The sequence below is a fragment of the Acomys minous genome, assembly GCF_964271855.1.
Source record: "Acomys minous genome assembly, chromosome: 12".
Classification (NCBI taxonomy): domain Eukaryota; kingdom Metazoa; phylum Chordata; class Mammalia; order Rodentia; family Muridae; genus Acomys; species Acomys minous.
In genome coordinates, this window is record NC_140493.1 from 87,293,007 (window position 1) to 87,310,012 (window position 17,006).

General features: G+C 56.9%; 1 protein-coding gene across 1 annotated transcript; it reads left to right on the top strand.

Annotated features, from left to right (window-relative positions):
• Window positions 1–263: 263 nt before the first annotated feature.
• PPP1R9B (protein phosphatase 1 regulatory subunit 9B) lies at window positions 264–16,731 on the top strand. The gene is made up of 10 exons (XM_084748978.1): window positions 264–2,139; window positions 5,729–5,861; window positions 7,156–7,276; window positions 9,461–9,565; window positions 10,724–10,859; window positions 11,342–11,494; window positions 11,579–11,632; window positions 14,336–14,565; window positions 14,840–14,936; window positions 15,128–16,731. The coding sequence occupies exons 1-10, from the start codon at window positions 772–774 to the stop codon at window positions 15,179–15,181; spliced, it is 2,451 nt and encodes an 816-aa protein (XP_084605104.1). The 5' UTR covers window positions 264–771; the 3' UTR covers window positions 15,182–16,731.
• Window positions 16,732–17,006: the final 275 nt, after the last annotated feature.

A 17,006-nucleotide genomic window follows, 5' to 3' on the forward strand; every position in this document is an offset into this window, starting at 1 on the left:
GGATGGGAGTGTGGAAGAAGAATAGCCAAGGTCCGAGGAGCTGCGGAAGGCGGTCCTCTGTGACTAGGAGAGACAAGGCGACAGGGTGGAAGGGAAGGGAAGGGGAGGGATCACAGGCTCCGGCCCCGGAAATCCGATCCCTTTAGGACCCAGTGGTGCCAGTCCCCCAGCGGCGGCGGCGAGAAGGGCAGCCGCTCGGTCTCCGGCAGCCGCGGTTCGGGCAGAGCTAGAGAAAGACCGAGGCTAGGGGCACGGGGGGGAGGGAGGGAGGGAGGGAGGCGCGGCGGAGCGGCCCGGGTCAGCGGAGCAGCCACGGGCGCGGAGATGCCGGGCACCCCGAGAACCAAGGCCCTCGGCCGGAGTAGGGGGCGCCCGCGCGGCCAGCCCCTCTGACACCGCCTCGGAGGATGTGAGCCGGCGCCGCGGTCGCTGCTTCGCGGGCTGGGCGCGCGGTCCCAGCGGCTCCAGCCCCCCTCCGCTTCTTAATTTGGGTGGGGGCGACGGCACCAGGCCGCTAGGGCTTTTGAAGGGGGCTGTCTGTCTTTGGCAGCTTGGTTGGGGGAGGCGACCCACACAGGGCGCTTGGAGATTTTTTTTTTTTTAAAGCAGGGTTAACTGTTTTTTGGCAGCTTGGTTTCTGGGGGACGCTGTAGAAGGCCTTTAGGGATTTCTTTCTTTGGGGGGGGAGGGGGCGGTGGTCCCGACTTGGCCAGCCGCCTGCTGGAGGGGGGCAGTGGGGTGCGGGGGGATGCGAACCCGGCTCCCCCCACCATGATGAAGACGGAGCCTCGGGGGCCCGGGGGTCCCCTCCGGAGCGCCTCCCCGCACCGCAGCGCCTACGAAGCGGGCATCCAGGCATTAAAACCTCCCGATGCGCCCGGGCCCGACGAGGCACCGAAGGCGGCCCACCATAAGAAATATGGCTCCAACGTCCACCGTATCAAAAGTATGTTCCTGCAGATGGGCACCACCGCGGGGCCGCCGGGCGAGGCGGGCGGCGGCGCAGGCATGGCCGAGGCCCCACGGGCGTCCGATCGTGCCGTGCGTCTGTCCCTGCCGCGGGCCAGCAGCCTGAACGAGAACGTGGACCACAGCGCCCTGCTCAAGCTGGGCACCAGTGTGTCGGAGCGCGTGAGCCGCTTCGACTCCAAGCCCGCGCCCTCGGCGCAGCCCGCTCCACCGCCGCACCCGCCGTCCCGGCTTCAGGAGACGCGGAAGCTGTTCGAACGGAGCGTCCCCGCGGCCTCGGGTGGCGACAAGGAGGCCGCGGCGCGGCGGCTACTGAGGCAGGAGCGCGCCGGCCTGCAGGACCGGAAGCTGGACGTCGTGGTGCGCTTTAACGGCAGCACCGAGGCGCTGGACAAGCTGGATGCTGACGCCGTGTCGCCGACGGTCAGCCAGCTCAGTGCGGTCTTCGAGAAAGCCGACTCGAGGACCGGCCTTCACCGTGCGCCTGGGCCTCCCCGGGCCGCGGGGGCTCCCCAGGTCAACTCGAAGCTAGTCAGTAAGCGGTCCCGGGTCTTCCAGCCACCGCCACCGCCTCCCGCCCCGTCGGGAGATGCTTCGACCGAGAAGGAGCGTGGCCCCGGAGGGCAGCAGCCCCCACAGCACCGAGTGGCCCCAGCCCGACCGCCGCCTAAGCCTCGGGAGGTGCGTAAGATCAAGCCGGTGGAGGTTGAGGAAAGTGGGGAGTCTGAGGCTGAGTCGGCTCCCGGGGAAGTGATACAGGCCGAGGTGACCGTCCATGCAGCCTTGGAGAATGGCAGCACCTCGGCCACCGCAGCCAGCCCTGCACCCGAGGAGCCCAAGGCCGAAGTGGTCCCTGAGGAGGAGGTAGCTACCGTGGCGACGCCGGAAAGGGGGGTGGACAATGGCCGGGCCCTGGACGTGGCACCTGAAGAGGTGGATGAGTCCAAGAAGGAGGACTTCTCGGAAGCGGACTTGGTGGATGTGAGCGCCTACAGTGGACTAGGGGAGGACTCTGGGGGCAGTGCCCTGGAGGAGGACGATGAAGAAGATGAAGAGGACGGTGAGCCCCCCTATGAGCCGGAGTCAGGGTGTGTGGAGATTCCCGGGCTCTCAGAGGAAGAGGACCCGGCCCCGAGCCGAAAGATCCATTTCAGCACCGCACCGATCCAAGTGAGTGACACCCCCTCCTTTGCTCTCCCCCCCCCTCCCGCGCTACCCCTGCCACGTGCAAGTGGTCGCCCCCGCCCAGACATCCGTGTTTGGCAGGCTGAGTCAGCCCCTGCCACCCAGCCGGGTTCCCAGAAGTTCCCACAATGAGGGAGGCGTGGGGAACTTCCAGCTGTTTGTCAGAGTAGGAAGGTTTTCAGGTCTGTGTGATTGTGAAGGTGGCCTGCTGCGACCTGCCTTCAGGTTCTTAGTCCCGCCCAGCATCCCTCGGGGTCCCACGCCTACTCTGGGACACCTGCTCGCTCTTCCTCCACCCCCCCCCCCCAAACATTCTTTCTTCCAGAGGCTGCCAGAGGCTGGGACTTGGCTGGCCTGAAGGGGTGTGGGATATTGTTCCTACACATGCCCCACTGTCAGGAAGAGAAAGGTGGGAAGCTTAAGGGACACTTCCTGTTTCTTCTGGATGTGTGAGGCTGGCTCTGTATGTGTGTGTGTGGTGGGGGGGGGGGAGAGCTAGGGACTTCCCTAGACAAAGATACAGAGGAGTGCAGCCTCTCTTCTCTGTCAGTACCCGGACCCTGGGTTTGCAGAAGTGAAAGAAGGAAGCAGTCTGAGCAATGAGCTGGGCCATGCCATGTGACTGGGGCTGAGGAAACGACTCTACACCTTAGGGTCCATGCTGGGGCAGCTTCCCGCATCCAGGGTTGCACAGGAAAGGGGCCTCTTACATGGCTCTTGAAGGAGTAGGCCTTCTGCAGGCCCTACAGGAAGAGGGTTGTCGGTCTGGAAGTTTCCCCTAAAGGCTCCTGGCAGACTTACACGCCTATAGCTTTGGGAATCCTGTCCATATTCTCTGGGTACTTTAAAAGAAGATGGGGGACTTGCTGGGGAGGGGGGAGCGTGGTTTCAGCCCCTCTTTCTCTCCCACCTCTACTGGTGATTGGTTTGTGAACTGCCCCTCAGTGCTTTGAGATCTGAGTAGTGGTGGCTGAGAAAAGGTGTGTCCCCTGGGGAGAATTAAGAACGGGAGACCACTCCCATTTCCCCACTGCCCTGAGAGCTCAGCTGGTACATCCAGCTTTGATGGTCTTTTCTTTGCTCTCCAAGCACCTGGCCTCCCCCAGTGGATGTGGACAACCCTGCCCCTCCCACCCCTCCCCAGCCAAACCCCATGTGTTTGCTTGCAGTTTCCATAGCTACTCCTGGACACTAAGGCTGCCCCAGTTTCTCTCACCCTCCTCTTCCTCCCTTCTCCCAGGCCAGCAGAGGTCTAAAAGGTCAAGGGTGGCCAGCCCCTCTCCTCCATGCCTGGGGTTTTGGAAGACTCCTCCATGCCCTTTTCGCTGTGAAGGCAGTGGGATCCAGCAAGGAGTGGAGGATGTTGGGAGGCTGTCAGAGGTGGTTGGCCCGTTGCCATGTTTTTTGTTTTTTGTTTTTTTTTAAAGCAGTTCATATGCTCTCTATGTCCTCATAGAGAAGGAGTGTGGTCTGGGCCTCTGTCTGTATCTGACGCCTTACCCTGATTTTTTTTTTTTGGTAAAAAATAGCACATGATTTGGAGCAGTGCTCCAGACTCCCTGGTGACTCTGAAGCAAGCTGGCCACTAGCATGAGAGCCAAGGCTGTGAGTGTGGAGGCTCTTGAGTGTTTGACTTTTGGCCTTACTGGGGCTTACCTCCTCCTACCCTGGCCGAGGGCCCCAGGCTTTTCTACAGGGCCACTGCTGCACTGATTCTGAACCCAGGGTACTCTGCCCCTCCCCCCCACCCCCAACTCCCCGACCCAATTGTCAGCATTATGGAGGTGGTATCTGTTCAGGGCAGAGAATACAATTCCAAACTGTCAGCTGAGGAGATAGCTGAGCCCAGGGCCTTCTGACAGGAGGAGTGACTGCTTGGTCTGACGCGTCTGAGCCTGAAACCAGCCAGAGCTTCCCACAGCAGGCAGGATACAAAAGGTGAACAGGTCGTAGAGAGAAGACAAGGCCCAGATCAGGCCTCAGGAGTGTTTTGGAAGTCCTCAGTGGAGTGTGTGTGTGATGGGAAGTGGGACAAGGCCAATTTGCTGATCCAGACTTATGCCACTGGTTGTCCTAAAGCTTGGGGCACCTTTGCAATGGCGACTAAGTCACTAGTTACCCACCTGCTTGCAGCCCTTCTGGACTCTGGTGCCACCTTGCCCTACGCCTGCCTAACCAACCCCTCAAGACCTTGGGTAATAGATGATATGTGGAATCCAGCTGGCCAGATGTTGGAGAAGAGAAGATACTGGCCACTGCACAGTATCTGGATGAGCATTAAGGGCCTGACCCTGAACGTCTGATACCATATAGTTAAGGGCATTGAGCTAAGTGAACACATAAAACCCCCGCTGCGCTCCTGGCTGGTCCAAAAATCCTCTCTACCTTCCACCAAGGCAGCATAACCTCTGTGCTTAGACCAGAGGTTTGGGACGACATTCAGCAAGCACCAACCAAAGCTGGAACACAGGAGTAACCCTGCCTACCAGGGTGCCCATAAACCTGTTCCTGGAGCAGAGAGGGCCCTGGCATGGGTCCTGCTGGAGGCAGTGTCTTCCTTTGGTTCCTTCTGGGCCACCCAGCTGATAGAGCTGCCTCTACCCCTTCAAGTGATGCCAACCTGTCACATCTAGCGGTAAAGCCAAGGGGTGGGGGCGTGCCGTCGTCTCCCAGATGATGCTTACATCTGCCTTGCAGACGTTTCCTGGGTCTAACATCAGGTACCCATCCAGCCCTGTCTCCTCTTCACTGGTCCTAGGAAGAGCTTAGAGTTAGACAGAAGGAGAGAGAGAGCAGAGGGGCACGGCATACAGTGCAAAGGCAGAGAGACTGCCGCTTCCTGTGATCCTTGGTTCCTTTAGGGCACCAGTCTTGGAACCTATGCCTGTCTCTTCTGCGGACAGGGGTATTGCTCTTCGGGGACACGTTTCTGGCATGTGGGAAGGCTGTAGGGGCTCGGCTTTCTCCCCGACTCCTACTACCTGAGGCCTACCTGGGACTGAAGGGCCTTCCCTTCTCTGTGGAAGTAGACGGTCCTCTCCGCTTCCTCCCCACACCCTTATGGCCCGTCTACTCCAGCAGCTGGGCAGGGAAGGGTCCTGGTGCCTCTGCCTCTTTCCTCCTTCCCTCCTCCTCCCATCCCCCTCCCCATCTGGCATCCTCTAGTGTCTTCTCCATCCTTCCTCCCCTCCTCCTCTTCCTGTCTTCTGCTCAGCCCCGTTCTTCCTCTGTGTATGGCTGTGTCTTTGTGTCCCCCTCCAGCTGTTCGGTTCTTAGGTCTCATCTCTTTCTTTCTCTCCATCCCAGTATTGGAAATTCCCAGACCTTTCGTGCGTCCCCAGGAGTGTTCCTCGCCCCGCCCCCCGCCCCCCCAGTACCACACAGACTATACCATGTGCAGTGGATCTTTTGCTTTCTTGCCCCTGGGCACGAGGACTAGGAAGCCCCTTTTGCTGAAAGCTAGATCCCTTGTGCGATTGGTATAGAAGGGCCTCTGGCAGGGAGGACGGAGGCCTTCCTCCCACCGGCTGTGCTCCTGTCCTCCCATGGGCCGCTGAGAGCTGCTCCTCCCCAGGTATTCAGCACCTACTCCAACGAGGACTATGACCGTCGCAATGAGGATGTGGATCCCATGGCAGCCTCTGCGGAATACGAGCTAGAGAAGCGTGTGGAGAGGTTGGAGCTGTTTCCCGTGGAGCTGGAGAAGGGTGAGAGGCCAAGCCAGTCTAAGGGGCACACCACTGGGGTCTTCTGTGGGGGCTAGCCTCTGTCCTGCCACCCTTACGTAGGTACCCACAGGCTGGACTTCTTGACTCCAGCCCGCTGCTCACCTTTCTTGGCATTCCTTGTCAGCACCCACAGCTTCTGGCGGCTCCAGTATATTGCCAAGGGCACATCTAACTACTGTGTCTGCGACCCTGGCCCTCTGGGAAGCACAGGGACAAGTAAAAGTAGGCGGTTCCTCTATGTCAGCCTTACGTTCCATCCTGAGTGCTAGGAGGAAAGAGGCTGCGTTTGATAGAGCCTCGCCACGCTGAAAGATTCCCAAGGAAGCGATGTCTGGGCTGAGCTCTGAAGAGGAGCCATTTGGAAAGGGAGAGGTGCATCCAGCATAGGATGGGGCCTGGAGAGATGACTTCAGTGGTTAAGATCACTGGCTGCTCTTCCAAAGGTCCTGAGTTCAATTCCCAGCTTCCACAGGGCAGCTCACAGCTGTCTGTAATCTAGTTGCAGGGAATTTGACATCCCTGGACACACGCTTAAAAGCAGAACATCCAGCAGAGGATGAGTGTGTAACCAGGGTAGCACGCACCATGGTGAGTGCACGGTCACCTCTGAGAGGGGTTGGGATCTGTTATAGGGACTGGGAAAGCTATTCTAGAAAGATGGCAGTGGCACTCAGGGTCAACAATAGCATAGTGAAAGTGGGTGCACCGGGCAGGAACAACCAACGGTACCTGATGGTTACTTGGCTTGGTGCAACCCAGAACTAGGAGAGAGGACTCTGGATGCTTCCCAGGCCTGGCATCTAGTGGATGAGGTTCCCGTTTTCAGGGAGTGTTGATGGGGAAGGTCACGTGTGTGGATGCTAGAGGTCTGTGGGGCAGGCAGGGCAGGTGCAGCTAGGCAGTGGGGATCCATGTTTGGCCAGTGAAGCTCTGGGCATAGAAGAGACTAATTAAGAGAGACCAAAAGGCTTAAGGCTAAGTCCTGGCTCAGTCTCCATCTCAGCCATGGGCCTTTATCTGTATACACAATAGTCTGCCACACCCCAGCCATCCTCACACACCCTGCTGCCTGTGAGCTCATTGGATAGCACAAAGGGCAGGGATAACCCATCTGAGTTAGCCTGGCAAGAGGGAAGAGGGTCGAACCATGGTTCTCTCCTCGTCACAATGACTCTTAAGCTTGGGGACTACTTCCGGAAGGAAGCTGTTCCTTGGAGTGCGGATGGGGTAGAGGATCGCTGCCAGCCATGGCTTCTCCCCTTCTGCCTCACAGACTCTGAGGGCCTGGGCATCAGCATCATTGGCATGGGGGCCGGAGCCGACATGGGCCTGGAGAAGCTGGGCATCTTCGTCAAGACTGTGACTGAGGGTGGCGCAGCCCATCGGGATGGCAGGTACCACTCTCATTGTGCTCTTCAGCAGTTCTCACCTGGGGTGGGTGCGGGGGTGGGGGTGGGGGCATGCCTCTGGGAGGCCTGTGTGTGTTCTGTGTATCTTTGGATGTTCTAGGAGCACCGCTGTGCAGGTGCTGTGCCAGGCGTTGGGGTGACAGCCGTGAACAGATGGAAGCCCTCCCCAGGGCCCCCACACGTTCTGCGGGGGGCGGGGTGTGAAGCTAGGCTGTACCCAGTACGGTGTGTACTGGGCTAGGGTGCGTGTTGGCTCTAACAGGAAGAACACGGGCTGCGTGTCTGGAATACGACTTCGCATTTCTTTCCCTTAACAAATATTGAGGGCCTGACTCTCATTGGGTGAGTGCCAGGCCCTGGCAGTTAGTGTGGAGAGGGCCTTGCCCTCAGAAAACAAGCAGTGTATTGCAAATAGACAGATACCAGACAGAATAAACAAACTGGCTGAATGGAGAAGACTCTATGAAGGCACAAAGTGGAGGGCCTGGCCACTCTGACGGGTGGGCATCTTGGAGGAAGTAATGTTGAAAATGAGAGCTGGGGGCTGGAGAGATGGCTCAGTGGTTAAGAGCACTGCCCGCTCTTCTAAAGGACCAGGGTTCAATTCCCAGCACCCACTTGGCAGCTCACAACTGTCTGTAACTCCAAAATTTGACACCCACACACCAACGCACATAAATTAAAATTAAATAAAATATTTTTTAAAAAAAAGAAAAGAAAGAAAGAAAGAAAATGAGAGCTGAAGGCCAAGCAGGACCTAGCAAGGCCAAGCGAGTGTATAAACGGTTTCTTATAGCCAGGTGTAGTCGCGCATGCGTTTAATTGCAGCACTCCAGAGGCAGAGGCAGGAAGGTCTCTGAGTTCCAGGCCAGCCAGGGCTACATTTTCAAGATCTTATCTTGAAAATCAAAAACCAAATAGATAAAGATAAAAGGTTCCTTGTGATCCCAGGGCTTCATGCATTCAAGGCCAGCCCTCTACCAGCTGAACTATGTTCCCCAGCCTGAGTGGAAGGGCTTCTAAGTCTGGAAACCAATGGCAGGAATTGTAAGTGGCAGGGATCAGGTGTGCATAGGGTTAGGCTAATTGTGGCCGCGCTCTGGAGCTGAGGTTGCGCATTGTATGTGCATAGGTGTGTGTGTGTTTGTGTGTGTGTACACCTGTACCTGTGTGGACCGTCTGTGGCCAGAGGCCTGGGGTTCCATAAGACGGAAGGATCTTAAAAGCCACTAGAGGCCTGGCATCCATGCCTTTCCCTGTCAGATCTTCTGTTGTGTGTGCTACAGGAGGAAGAAGTGGGAAGTGCTGTGAGGCTTTCCCTCAGGAAAGCTGTGAAGGGTTGACGCCCACACACCCCCCTCCATGTGACAGGGATGAGCGGTGAGGGCTGGGTTACAGAAGGGTCATGTTGTGAGAAGCCGGGGAGCCCTGAGTTGGAGGGCTTGTGCCTGCTGGGGCACAGGTGGTGTGAGGCAACAGGAACAGACAGGATGGCCTCCTTCCTGCCACCTACTTCCCTCTCCAGAGCTTGGCCACTGTTGCCTGCTCGCTAGCAAAGCAAGCGTGTGAGCATCATGGGCTGATCCCCCCTTGCCCCGAGAATGTGGACTGTAAGGGAGGAAACGGTTTACATGGGGCATCCTCTCCACTGCTGTTTGAAGCTTTGAGAAGCTCAAAACCTCCCAGGAGGTGGAAGTGGAGGAAGACGGTGCCCAAGTCTTCACCCATCTTCTGCATCCCCTTGCAGGCTAGGCTACCACCCCATCTCCCTCTTCTCTGTGGGCACTGGGACACCCCCACAGCTGGACTGTGTTGTGGCTGTAGATTGGTGTGTGTGTGTGTGTATGCACAAGGGGGAGCAGGCTTGGGTCTCAGGCATTTGGGAGGAGATTGGGGTGGTGGCACATGTCACGTGTAGAAATGAGCTCTGAGCATGTCACATCACCCTGTTGAGTGTGTGACTCAAGAGACAAGAGTATGATTGTTACAGCAAGTTTGTCACCTTTCCCGGTCCTGGATAACTGCATCGGTATCACCTGGCTCTCTCTGTTCCCACGTATTTTATCCTGGAACCCTGGGACTGAGCCTCGAGTTTCCGGTGGGCAGAGTCCACCTTTAACCCAGCTCCTGTTCCCCGCATGACCCCCTAACAAATGTCACTTTCCCTAGGATCCAAGTGAACGATCTACTGGTGGAGGTGGATGGAACAAGCCTAGTGGGAGTGACCCAGAGCTTCGCGGCCTCTGTGCTCAGGAACACCAAGGGCCGAGTGCGGTGAGAGCCCAGAAAGGGACCAGGCAGGAAGCTAGTCCTCTCAGGGTACTAGTTCCCTGCCTGAGGGAGCTGCAGCCCCTGCCCCAGGCCTGCCTTCCCATCCCTAGATCCGTGGCTACTGCTGACCACTGGGACTCAGGCTTCCAGGCTCAGGTCCCTCCATGCTCGCCTCTCTGTCTCCTGTCTCCTGCTCCTGTCTCTCTGTCTCCTGCTCCTGTCTCTGCCTCACCTGTTGAAAAGCCAAGATGTCTGCTAACCACCCTAGGCTCCCCCACCCAGAGCTTTAGCTCCCCTCTGGGTCTACCCCATGACCTGTTGGTAAGGCTGCTCTACTGGGTTGAGTAGAAGTCTGTGTAAAGCTCTGGCAGGACACATGCGGACCACTCCCTGCCCCCCTTCTAGAGGGGGCACTGCCCCCAGGAAAGGGTGCTGCAGAGAAACAGGATGTGGGTGTCTGGGGGAGGAGGAGCTAGCGCCTGGAAGCCCCGCTGTTTCCTCTCCATACTCATCTGCAGTTGTCATCACCCTGCCCCTTCCTGGCCAGGGGCTTGGAGCACACCCAAAACACACCTCTGCGATCCATTCCGGATCCCCCAGGGTGGCTCACTTTGGCCACTCCCATGCTTTTTTTTTCCCCCTTTTTTTAAAGGTTTATTTAATGTATATGAGAGCTTTACCTGCATGCATACATGTATACTTGGATGCCAGAAGAGGGCGTTAGATCACTTCGTAGATGGTTGTGAGCCACCATGTGGTTACTGGGAATTGAACTCAGGACCTCTGGAAGAGCAAGCAGCTCTCTCTCTGGCCTGCTTTTCTTCTTTTTGGTGGTGGTGTTTTCTCTTTGGTGGGAAAAGCTCCTGTGCTGAGAGTCCCTGAGGTCAAGTTCCTTGTAGCCCAGCCCGAAGTTTGGCTGATACCCCCTTCCCACAGCTGGGCCAGGAAGGCTAGCAGCTCTTCCTGCCTCTCCTGCTAGGCAGTTCTGTGAGAGCCCCAGCTCCCCTATTCATTAGTAATTCCACTGTTTCTCTCAGTTCACCTCCCCTGGGAGGGCCTTGGTTTGGAGGGAGGGAATACCACAAGGAGGGCAGTGGCATTCCCAGCTGTAGACAGGCTGGGATGACGCCAGGATGACAGATGACTCTGGTGTCCCTGCAGGTTCATGATTGGCCGGGAGAGGCCTGGAGAACAGAGTGAAGTGGCCCAGCTAATTCAGCAGACCTTGGAGCAGGAGAGATGGCAGCGGGAGATGATGGAGCAGAGATACGCCCAGTATGGAGAGGATGACGAGGAGGTAGGGGCATGACTGCCCTCTGGTGGCTAGGTGAAGCAGCGCAGCCATTTGACTCAAGTACCTTTTCCAGGCCTGCTTTAAAAAATCAAAACACCCAGACCCCCCCCCCCCCCGGGGGAGCTTATGGTCAGAGAGAGAAGTGGACCCTCCCGGCAAAGAACCCCAGGCAAAAAAACAGGAGTCCCACTCTTTGTCTTTAGAGGGGTTCCCTGTAACTAGAAGGAAAACACAGTCTCCTCAGTCCTTATTCTGAGGGCAGGGTAGAAACCTAGGGAACTGATTTCAGGAGAGGGATGGGTCCTTAAGGAAGCCATGTTATAGGGAAAGCTGTGCAGGAAGTTTCTTCAGTCTTACAGTGTGCCTGTCCTAGCCTTGGAGACTCCCCTGGCTAGCTCCTAGTCCGGCATGTTGTCGTGGTGCTGGTCTCCAGCCTGGCGGCCGCTCAGGGAGGTGGAATAGACACTGCCTGCATCCCTCTACAGACAGGGGAGTACGCCACCGATGAGGAGGAAGAACTGAGCCCCACGTTCCCAGGGGGTGAAATGGCCATCGAGGTGTTCGAACTAGCGGAGAATGAGGATGCGCTGTCCCCCGTGGAGATGGAGCCCGAAAAGCTGGTGCACAAGTTCAAGGAGGTTGGAGGAGGGGCCCTGGGGCAGTGTGGGTGGAGGCCATCGGGGAGCTGGCCCTGGGAGCTGAGTGCCACCTTATGTCTGTAGCTCCAGATCAAGCATGCTGTCACGGAAGCGGAAATCCAGCAGCTGAAGCGGAAGGTGAGGGTGTGCGTGTACATGTGCATGTGGGTGCATGGTGAAGAGCTGGGCTGAGGGCTGGAGGAAGGAGCCCTGCCTTCCCACAGGTGCGCGCACACACACACACACACACATACACACACACACACACACACACACACACCACAACATCCCACCATGGGCTACTGTGAGGCCAGGGACATCAGGATTAAGAGCCCAAGGGCTCTGGCCCATCTGTTCCCCTATTCACTCATTGCTTCTCCATCCCCTTGTATGGAAGGTGTGGTATAAAAGCAGTGGCAACCTCGTAGAGCTATGGTGAGAAACCAGGGAGGAGAGACGTGGAGATCTGCAGCCTGTACAGAGTTGGTTCTCAGGCAAAAGCCAGAGTGTCAACAGTCCCATGTCTCAACACACATCCACTCTGCACAGGCCCAGGGATAAGATAGAGGGGGTTTTGGTTTCGTTTTGTTTTTAAAAGTACACACCCAGAGGTGCACATAGTGACACATGCTAGCCTCATTCCACAGACCCATTCACTCTGATACCTACACATTCTGTCTGCACAGACATGCTTTTCTTTAAGACTTTTTTTGTTGTTCATTTTGTTTGTTTGTTTGTTTGTTTTGTTTTTTAAGACAGGGTTTCTCTATGTAGCCTTGGCTGTGCTGGATTTGCTTTGTAGACCAGGTTGGCCTTGAACTCACAGAGTTCCGCCTGTCTCTACCTCCCGAGTGCTGGGATTAAAGGTGTGCACCACTGCCTGGCTTCTTTAAGGCTTTTTTTTTTTTAAATGTGCATTGGTGTTTTGCCTGCATGTATGTCTGTATGAGGGTGTCATATCTTGGAGTTACAGACAGTTGTGACCTGCCATGTGGATTCTGGGAATTGAACCCGGGTCCCTTGGAAGAGCAGGCAGTGCACTTAACCTCTGAGTCAACTCTTCAACCCCCAGACATGCTTTTCAGACACCTGTGATCGATGCTGCCAGGGGTACTGACCTGAACAGGTAGACCCATTCTGCCCTTGAGGTCACAGAAACACACGAACATGACCACTGTTCAGGCTGCCTAGCCTAGGAAGAGTGTCATTTTTCACCTCGGCCAGCAGCACACACGTTGGTGCTAACAGCACCAGCTGGTGACACACATGGCTACTGTACATGCATACCAGATGCTTACAAGCACATTGGGTACCCACACACCCCAGGCGTCATAGACACACAGACTTCTATGTATTGAAGGAGTCCCAACTCCCACAGGGTTTCTGGGGTAGTAGGAGAAACCGCTCTCCAGGGGCCATGAAGATGCAGTGCCACAGGCATGCGTGTGTCCTCTCCCACAGACAGGGAGGAGGGCAGAGGATGGGTGTCTGGGCAGAGCAAGGAGCTCTCGGTGGGATCTTGCAGGCTGACTTTGGGAGGAGGCCTGTCAGGGCATGGCTCCTGTGGGGAGAGGGGAGAGGCAGCGGGATGGTGGGGAAGCTAGAAATGGCATTGTATTGACCTCACCCTCCATGGACTGTAGCCTTGGTGGGCCCTGGAGTTCGTTTGGAAGTTTCCCATGTAGGAAATGGGAGGGTCTGAGGGTAAGGACTCAGATATGGATAAACTGGTTAGAGGCCCCGTGCAGAGCGTATCAGGGTAAGTCAGAGTACAGGCCAAGGGTGGGAAGGAGGGGCAAGTGAGACTGCATTTTTGGGCCATGATGCAAAGGGTGGGTCACAGGTGGTTTGGGCTTCAGAAAGCAAAGAAGCATTCAGTTGACAGGCATCTAAGGCGACTTCTGGACCGCTAACGCCCCTTTAGGCACAGTTTTGAGCAAAAGCAGAGTTGATCCCTGTGCTCGTGGGTCTCAGGGTCTGCACACCATTGACTTGTTACTACCTGATCGGCTCTGTAGGAGAAGGGTGATGGAGCCCCTAGATCAGAAAAAGCCCCCATCCAATTCGGGGCTAGGGGGTGCTGCCCTACTGAAGTCCCAGCAGACTTCTCTGGAAAGTGATACACAGTAGGTGTACAAGAGAAGGTAGATGGGGCATTCCTGGCAATGGAACAGTACCAGCAAAGGCCCTGTGGCGAGGCTGAGGGTCTGCAGCAAAGCCTGAGTCAGCAAGGCTTCATGAGGTGTTCACAGCAAGTAAGCTAGAACAAGCAGGAACTGGGAACGGAGTACTGGGACTGCTGCGAGGCCCTCACCAGGCAGGAAAGCAGGGTTCAAAAGGAGGAGGGTGCCATTTGGGCAGGCTGCCTGTGAAATGCTGGGGCGGTAGGGCTTGAAATCAGGTGCAAGATCTGCTAAGAGCTCGGGGATTTGGGGCTCTGCAGCAGAGAGGTGGTGTGGAAGGTGTGATTAGGAGAGGAGAACGCAGGCAGAGCTAGGGAATACAGGTCACCTGGAAGCTGGGAGGGGAGAATCTCCTGAGACGGACTGCAAACCAGGCCTGCTGCAGAGGGTGCGGCTGGTGGCCGTCGTCATCTTCAGTATCTCCCATCTTACTAGCCCTGAGGCGTGGCACTCCCATCTTCTGGATAAGGCATGAGTTGCTAACCAGTGATTCATGAGTGCCTGCTGCCCCCCTGGGAGAACTCTAAGGTCAGCTTTAGAGAGTTGGTAGTGGGGGTGGGGGGTGCCAGTAAGCTCCGCAGGCACAGGGATCCCTAGAGACCGTGGGCTCCAGGCTCACTCCGGTCCCCTCCAACCCAGGGCTGCTCTTTCCTCACAGTTGCAGAGTCTGGAGCAGGAGAAAGGGCGGTGGCGGGTGGAGAAGGCCCAGCTGGAGCAGAGCGTGGAGGAGAATAAGGAGCGCATGGAGAAGCTGGAGGGCTACTGGGGTGAGGCCCAGAGCCTGTGCCAGGCTGTGGATGAGCACCTGCGGGAGACTCAGGCCCAGTATCAGGCCCTGGAACGCAAGTACAGCAAGGCCAAACGTCTCATCAAGGACTACCAGCAAAAGTACGTGTCAGGAGCTTTGGGGTCTGGGCCCAGGCAGGGAGAGAGGCCTTGAGTGGTAGTCCCTACCCCAGCCTTCCTCCAGCTAAGTAGGGAGACATGAGCACAGAAGTTAGAGGGCGCCATGGGGGGGGGGGCGGGGGCCGGGTACCTGGACCAGAATGGCTGACTACCAGATCCAGGTCCTAGAGGCCTTGGGAAAACCTGCTTCTCCCTAGACCGAAGCCACCGCCCCCCCCACACCCTAACCCACCATCTGTTCCTTGCCTGTCTCCAGGGAGATCGAGTTCCTGAAAAAAGAGACTGCCCAGCGTCGGGTACTGGAAGAGTCGGAGCTGGCTAGGAAGGAGGAAATGGACAAGCTTCTAGACAAGGTAGAGAGCCAGGGCTGCCCTGGGCAGCCACAGAGGGGGCAGCGAGGAAGCCAGAATCTAGCACTCTGTTGATGTTCGGGAAGGATTGTGTTGCTTGCTGGGAGCTCGAGGTCATAGCCTGGTGTCGGGGGGTGAGTGATCCATGCCCAGTGGCCAGGCCTGACGTCCGACCTCTCTTTTGGTTTTTCTAGATCTCAGAACTGGAAGGAAACCTGCAAACACTGAGGAATTCCAATTCTACTTAACAGGAATCACTCCTTGAGCGGACAATAATAATTCCCTCCCATTGTCCTCACCCCCTGTCCTCAATCCCCACCCTACCCCTCCCAGCCTGGGGACAGGTGCCCCGACTTCCCCTACTCCTCCACCCCCCCTTCCCCAGCTTCAGGGACCAGAGGGCCCATATTACAGGCCCCCTTAGGGTGGCCAGGGCAGACAACGAAGGCTGGAAGAGTGGCCTCCTTGTCCTGTGGGGCTGAGGCACAGAGGTCGAGAGAAGCGGAGAGCTGGCCTGGGTGGTGGATGGACACAAGGACCTGCAGACCAAACTGCCAGACTTTACAACCTCCAGCCTGTGTCTCTGGACCGGAGTGGAGCTGGGGTTCTCCCAGCATCTCACCACTTGGAGGCTGCTCCCTGCCCGTGGGGTCCACGTGGGCCCTGGGCCTCTTGACTTGAGATTCTCCATCCTTGGCCCTTTCTTCTTCCCTCTCATCGTGCTGTCTGTTGCATTCTGGCCTCCCGCTTGGAGGGGTTGCCTCAACATCTCCCACCCCTGCTCCCCGTCCCAGGAGGGATAGAGCCCACCCTTGAGCCAGAGGCTGGGCCTGGGCCTGGGCCTGGGCCTGCACTGATTTCTCACGTATCCTTCAGGGGGGGACGGAGAGATGGGAGTAGGGAGAGGGGTGAGTCCAGAACACCTGGAATCCAGCCCCCCCTCTCCTAGGAAGGGCACCAGCCCTCAACTTCTCCTTGTGCCTCCCCTCTCCCAGGTGCCAAATAGCCATAGCCACCTCCTGGAACTGTCCTGAGGCCACTCAGGTTCAAGTTTCCTTGGTCTAGCCTAGGAATGCCAGGAGAAGGAGGTCAGCTTAGGGGTGTGCCTGCAGAGTTCCCACTGGGGAGCTAGGCCCTGCCCAGGGCCACACCTGGAAGCCTTGTTTTAACATCAAAGAGACTCAGCCTCCCCTCCACTGCCCCTACTGTTTTCCAATGTTTTCACTGGAGGGCCAAACTTTACTACTCATCTTTTTGGAGACCAGGGCTGCTTGCTGTCAGCCTGCTTTCTAAGTGAAATTGACTCAGTTTCCCCACTTTGACCCCAAATTGGGGCTTGGACCAAGGGAGGTGAGACCCCCTCAGGTACCCTCCCCTTTCAAAATCCATCTCATTTTACCACTTCCACATAGCACCCTTGCCCCAAGCCTAGGTTCTTGTTCATTTTTAAAAACAACCCAATTCTATCCTTCTCGGCTTCTCCTACTCCCCTGTAAATAGACCATACCATCAATCAGTATTTCTTGCCCACCCCCCTTCCGCCCCCATCCGTGCCCCAACTCCCCGGAAAGAGCTGGCTGTCACAGTGCCCGGCCCCTTGCACTTCACCCAGGCAGATGGAGGGGGCGGAGCCGGGTGGGCGGGCCCTCGATGCACTTCCGGTTTTGACCGGCAGCGCTCCTGCCCCGCCCTTGGAGGAACCCCGTCTCTGTATATACTATATATATGTATGTATTGTTCCTGGTTTTGTACGGACCATGCCCTCTGTCAGGTCGTCCCCATAAAAGCAGCCCCGAGAGCCTCGCTGCTTGATTTCTTGATGCGCTGGTGGGGGGAGGAGAAGGGATGCCAGAAATTCCCTCCTTTTCCTAATTTTGCGCAGGATCTGGGGAGGGATGCGGACTCTTAATGGTATTCAGTTCTCCAACTCTGGTCTCAGCTAACTCACTTGTCACCATTGCTCAGTTTTTGTGAGGTCTCTAGACAGTTTTTTCAGGTCTGCCTTTTCTGAGGTCTTTAAGCCAGAGGACGCACTGAATACAGCAAAAGCAACTCCCCTGCCCTGAGACCCCA

Excerpts from the sequence above, each read along its gene's own strand:
- PPP1R9B (XM_084748978.1), top strand. The coding sequence starts at position 772 with ATGATGAAGACGGAGCCTCGGGGGCCCGGGGGTCCCCTCCGGAGCGCC. Across the intron at positions 5,862-7,155 it reads TCCCGTGGAGCTGGAGAAGG|ACTCTGAGGGCCTGGGCATC; the intron begins GTGAGAGGCCAA and ends TCTGCCTCACAG. Across the intron at positions 11,633-14,335 it reads TCCAGCAGCTGAAGCGGAAG|TTGCAGAGTCTGGAGCAGGA; the intron begins GTGAGGGTGTGC and ends CTTTCCTCACAG.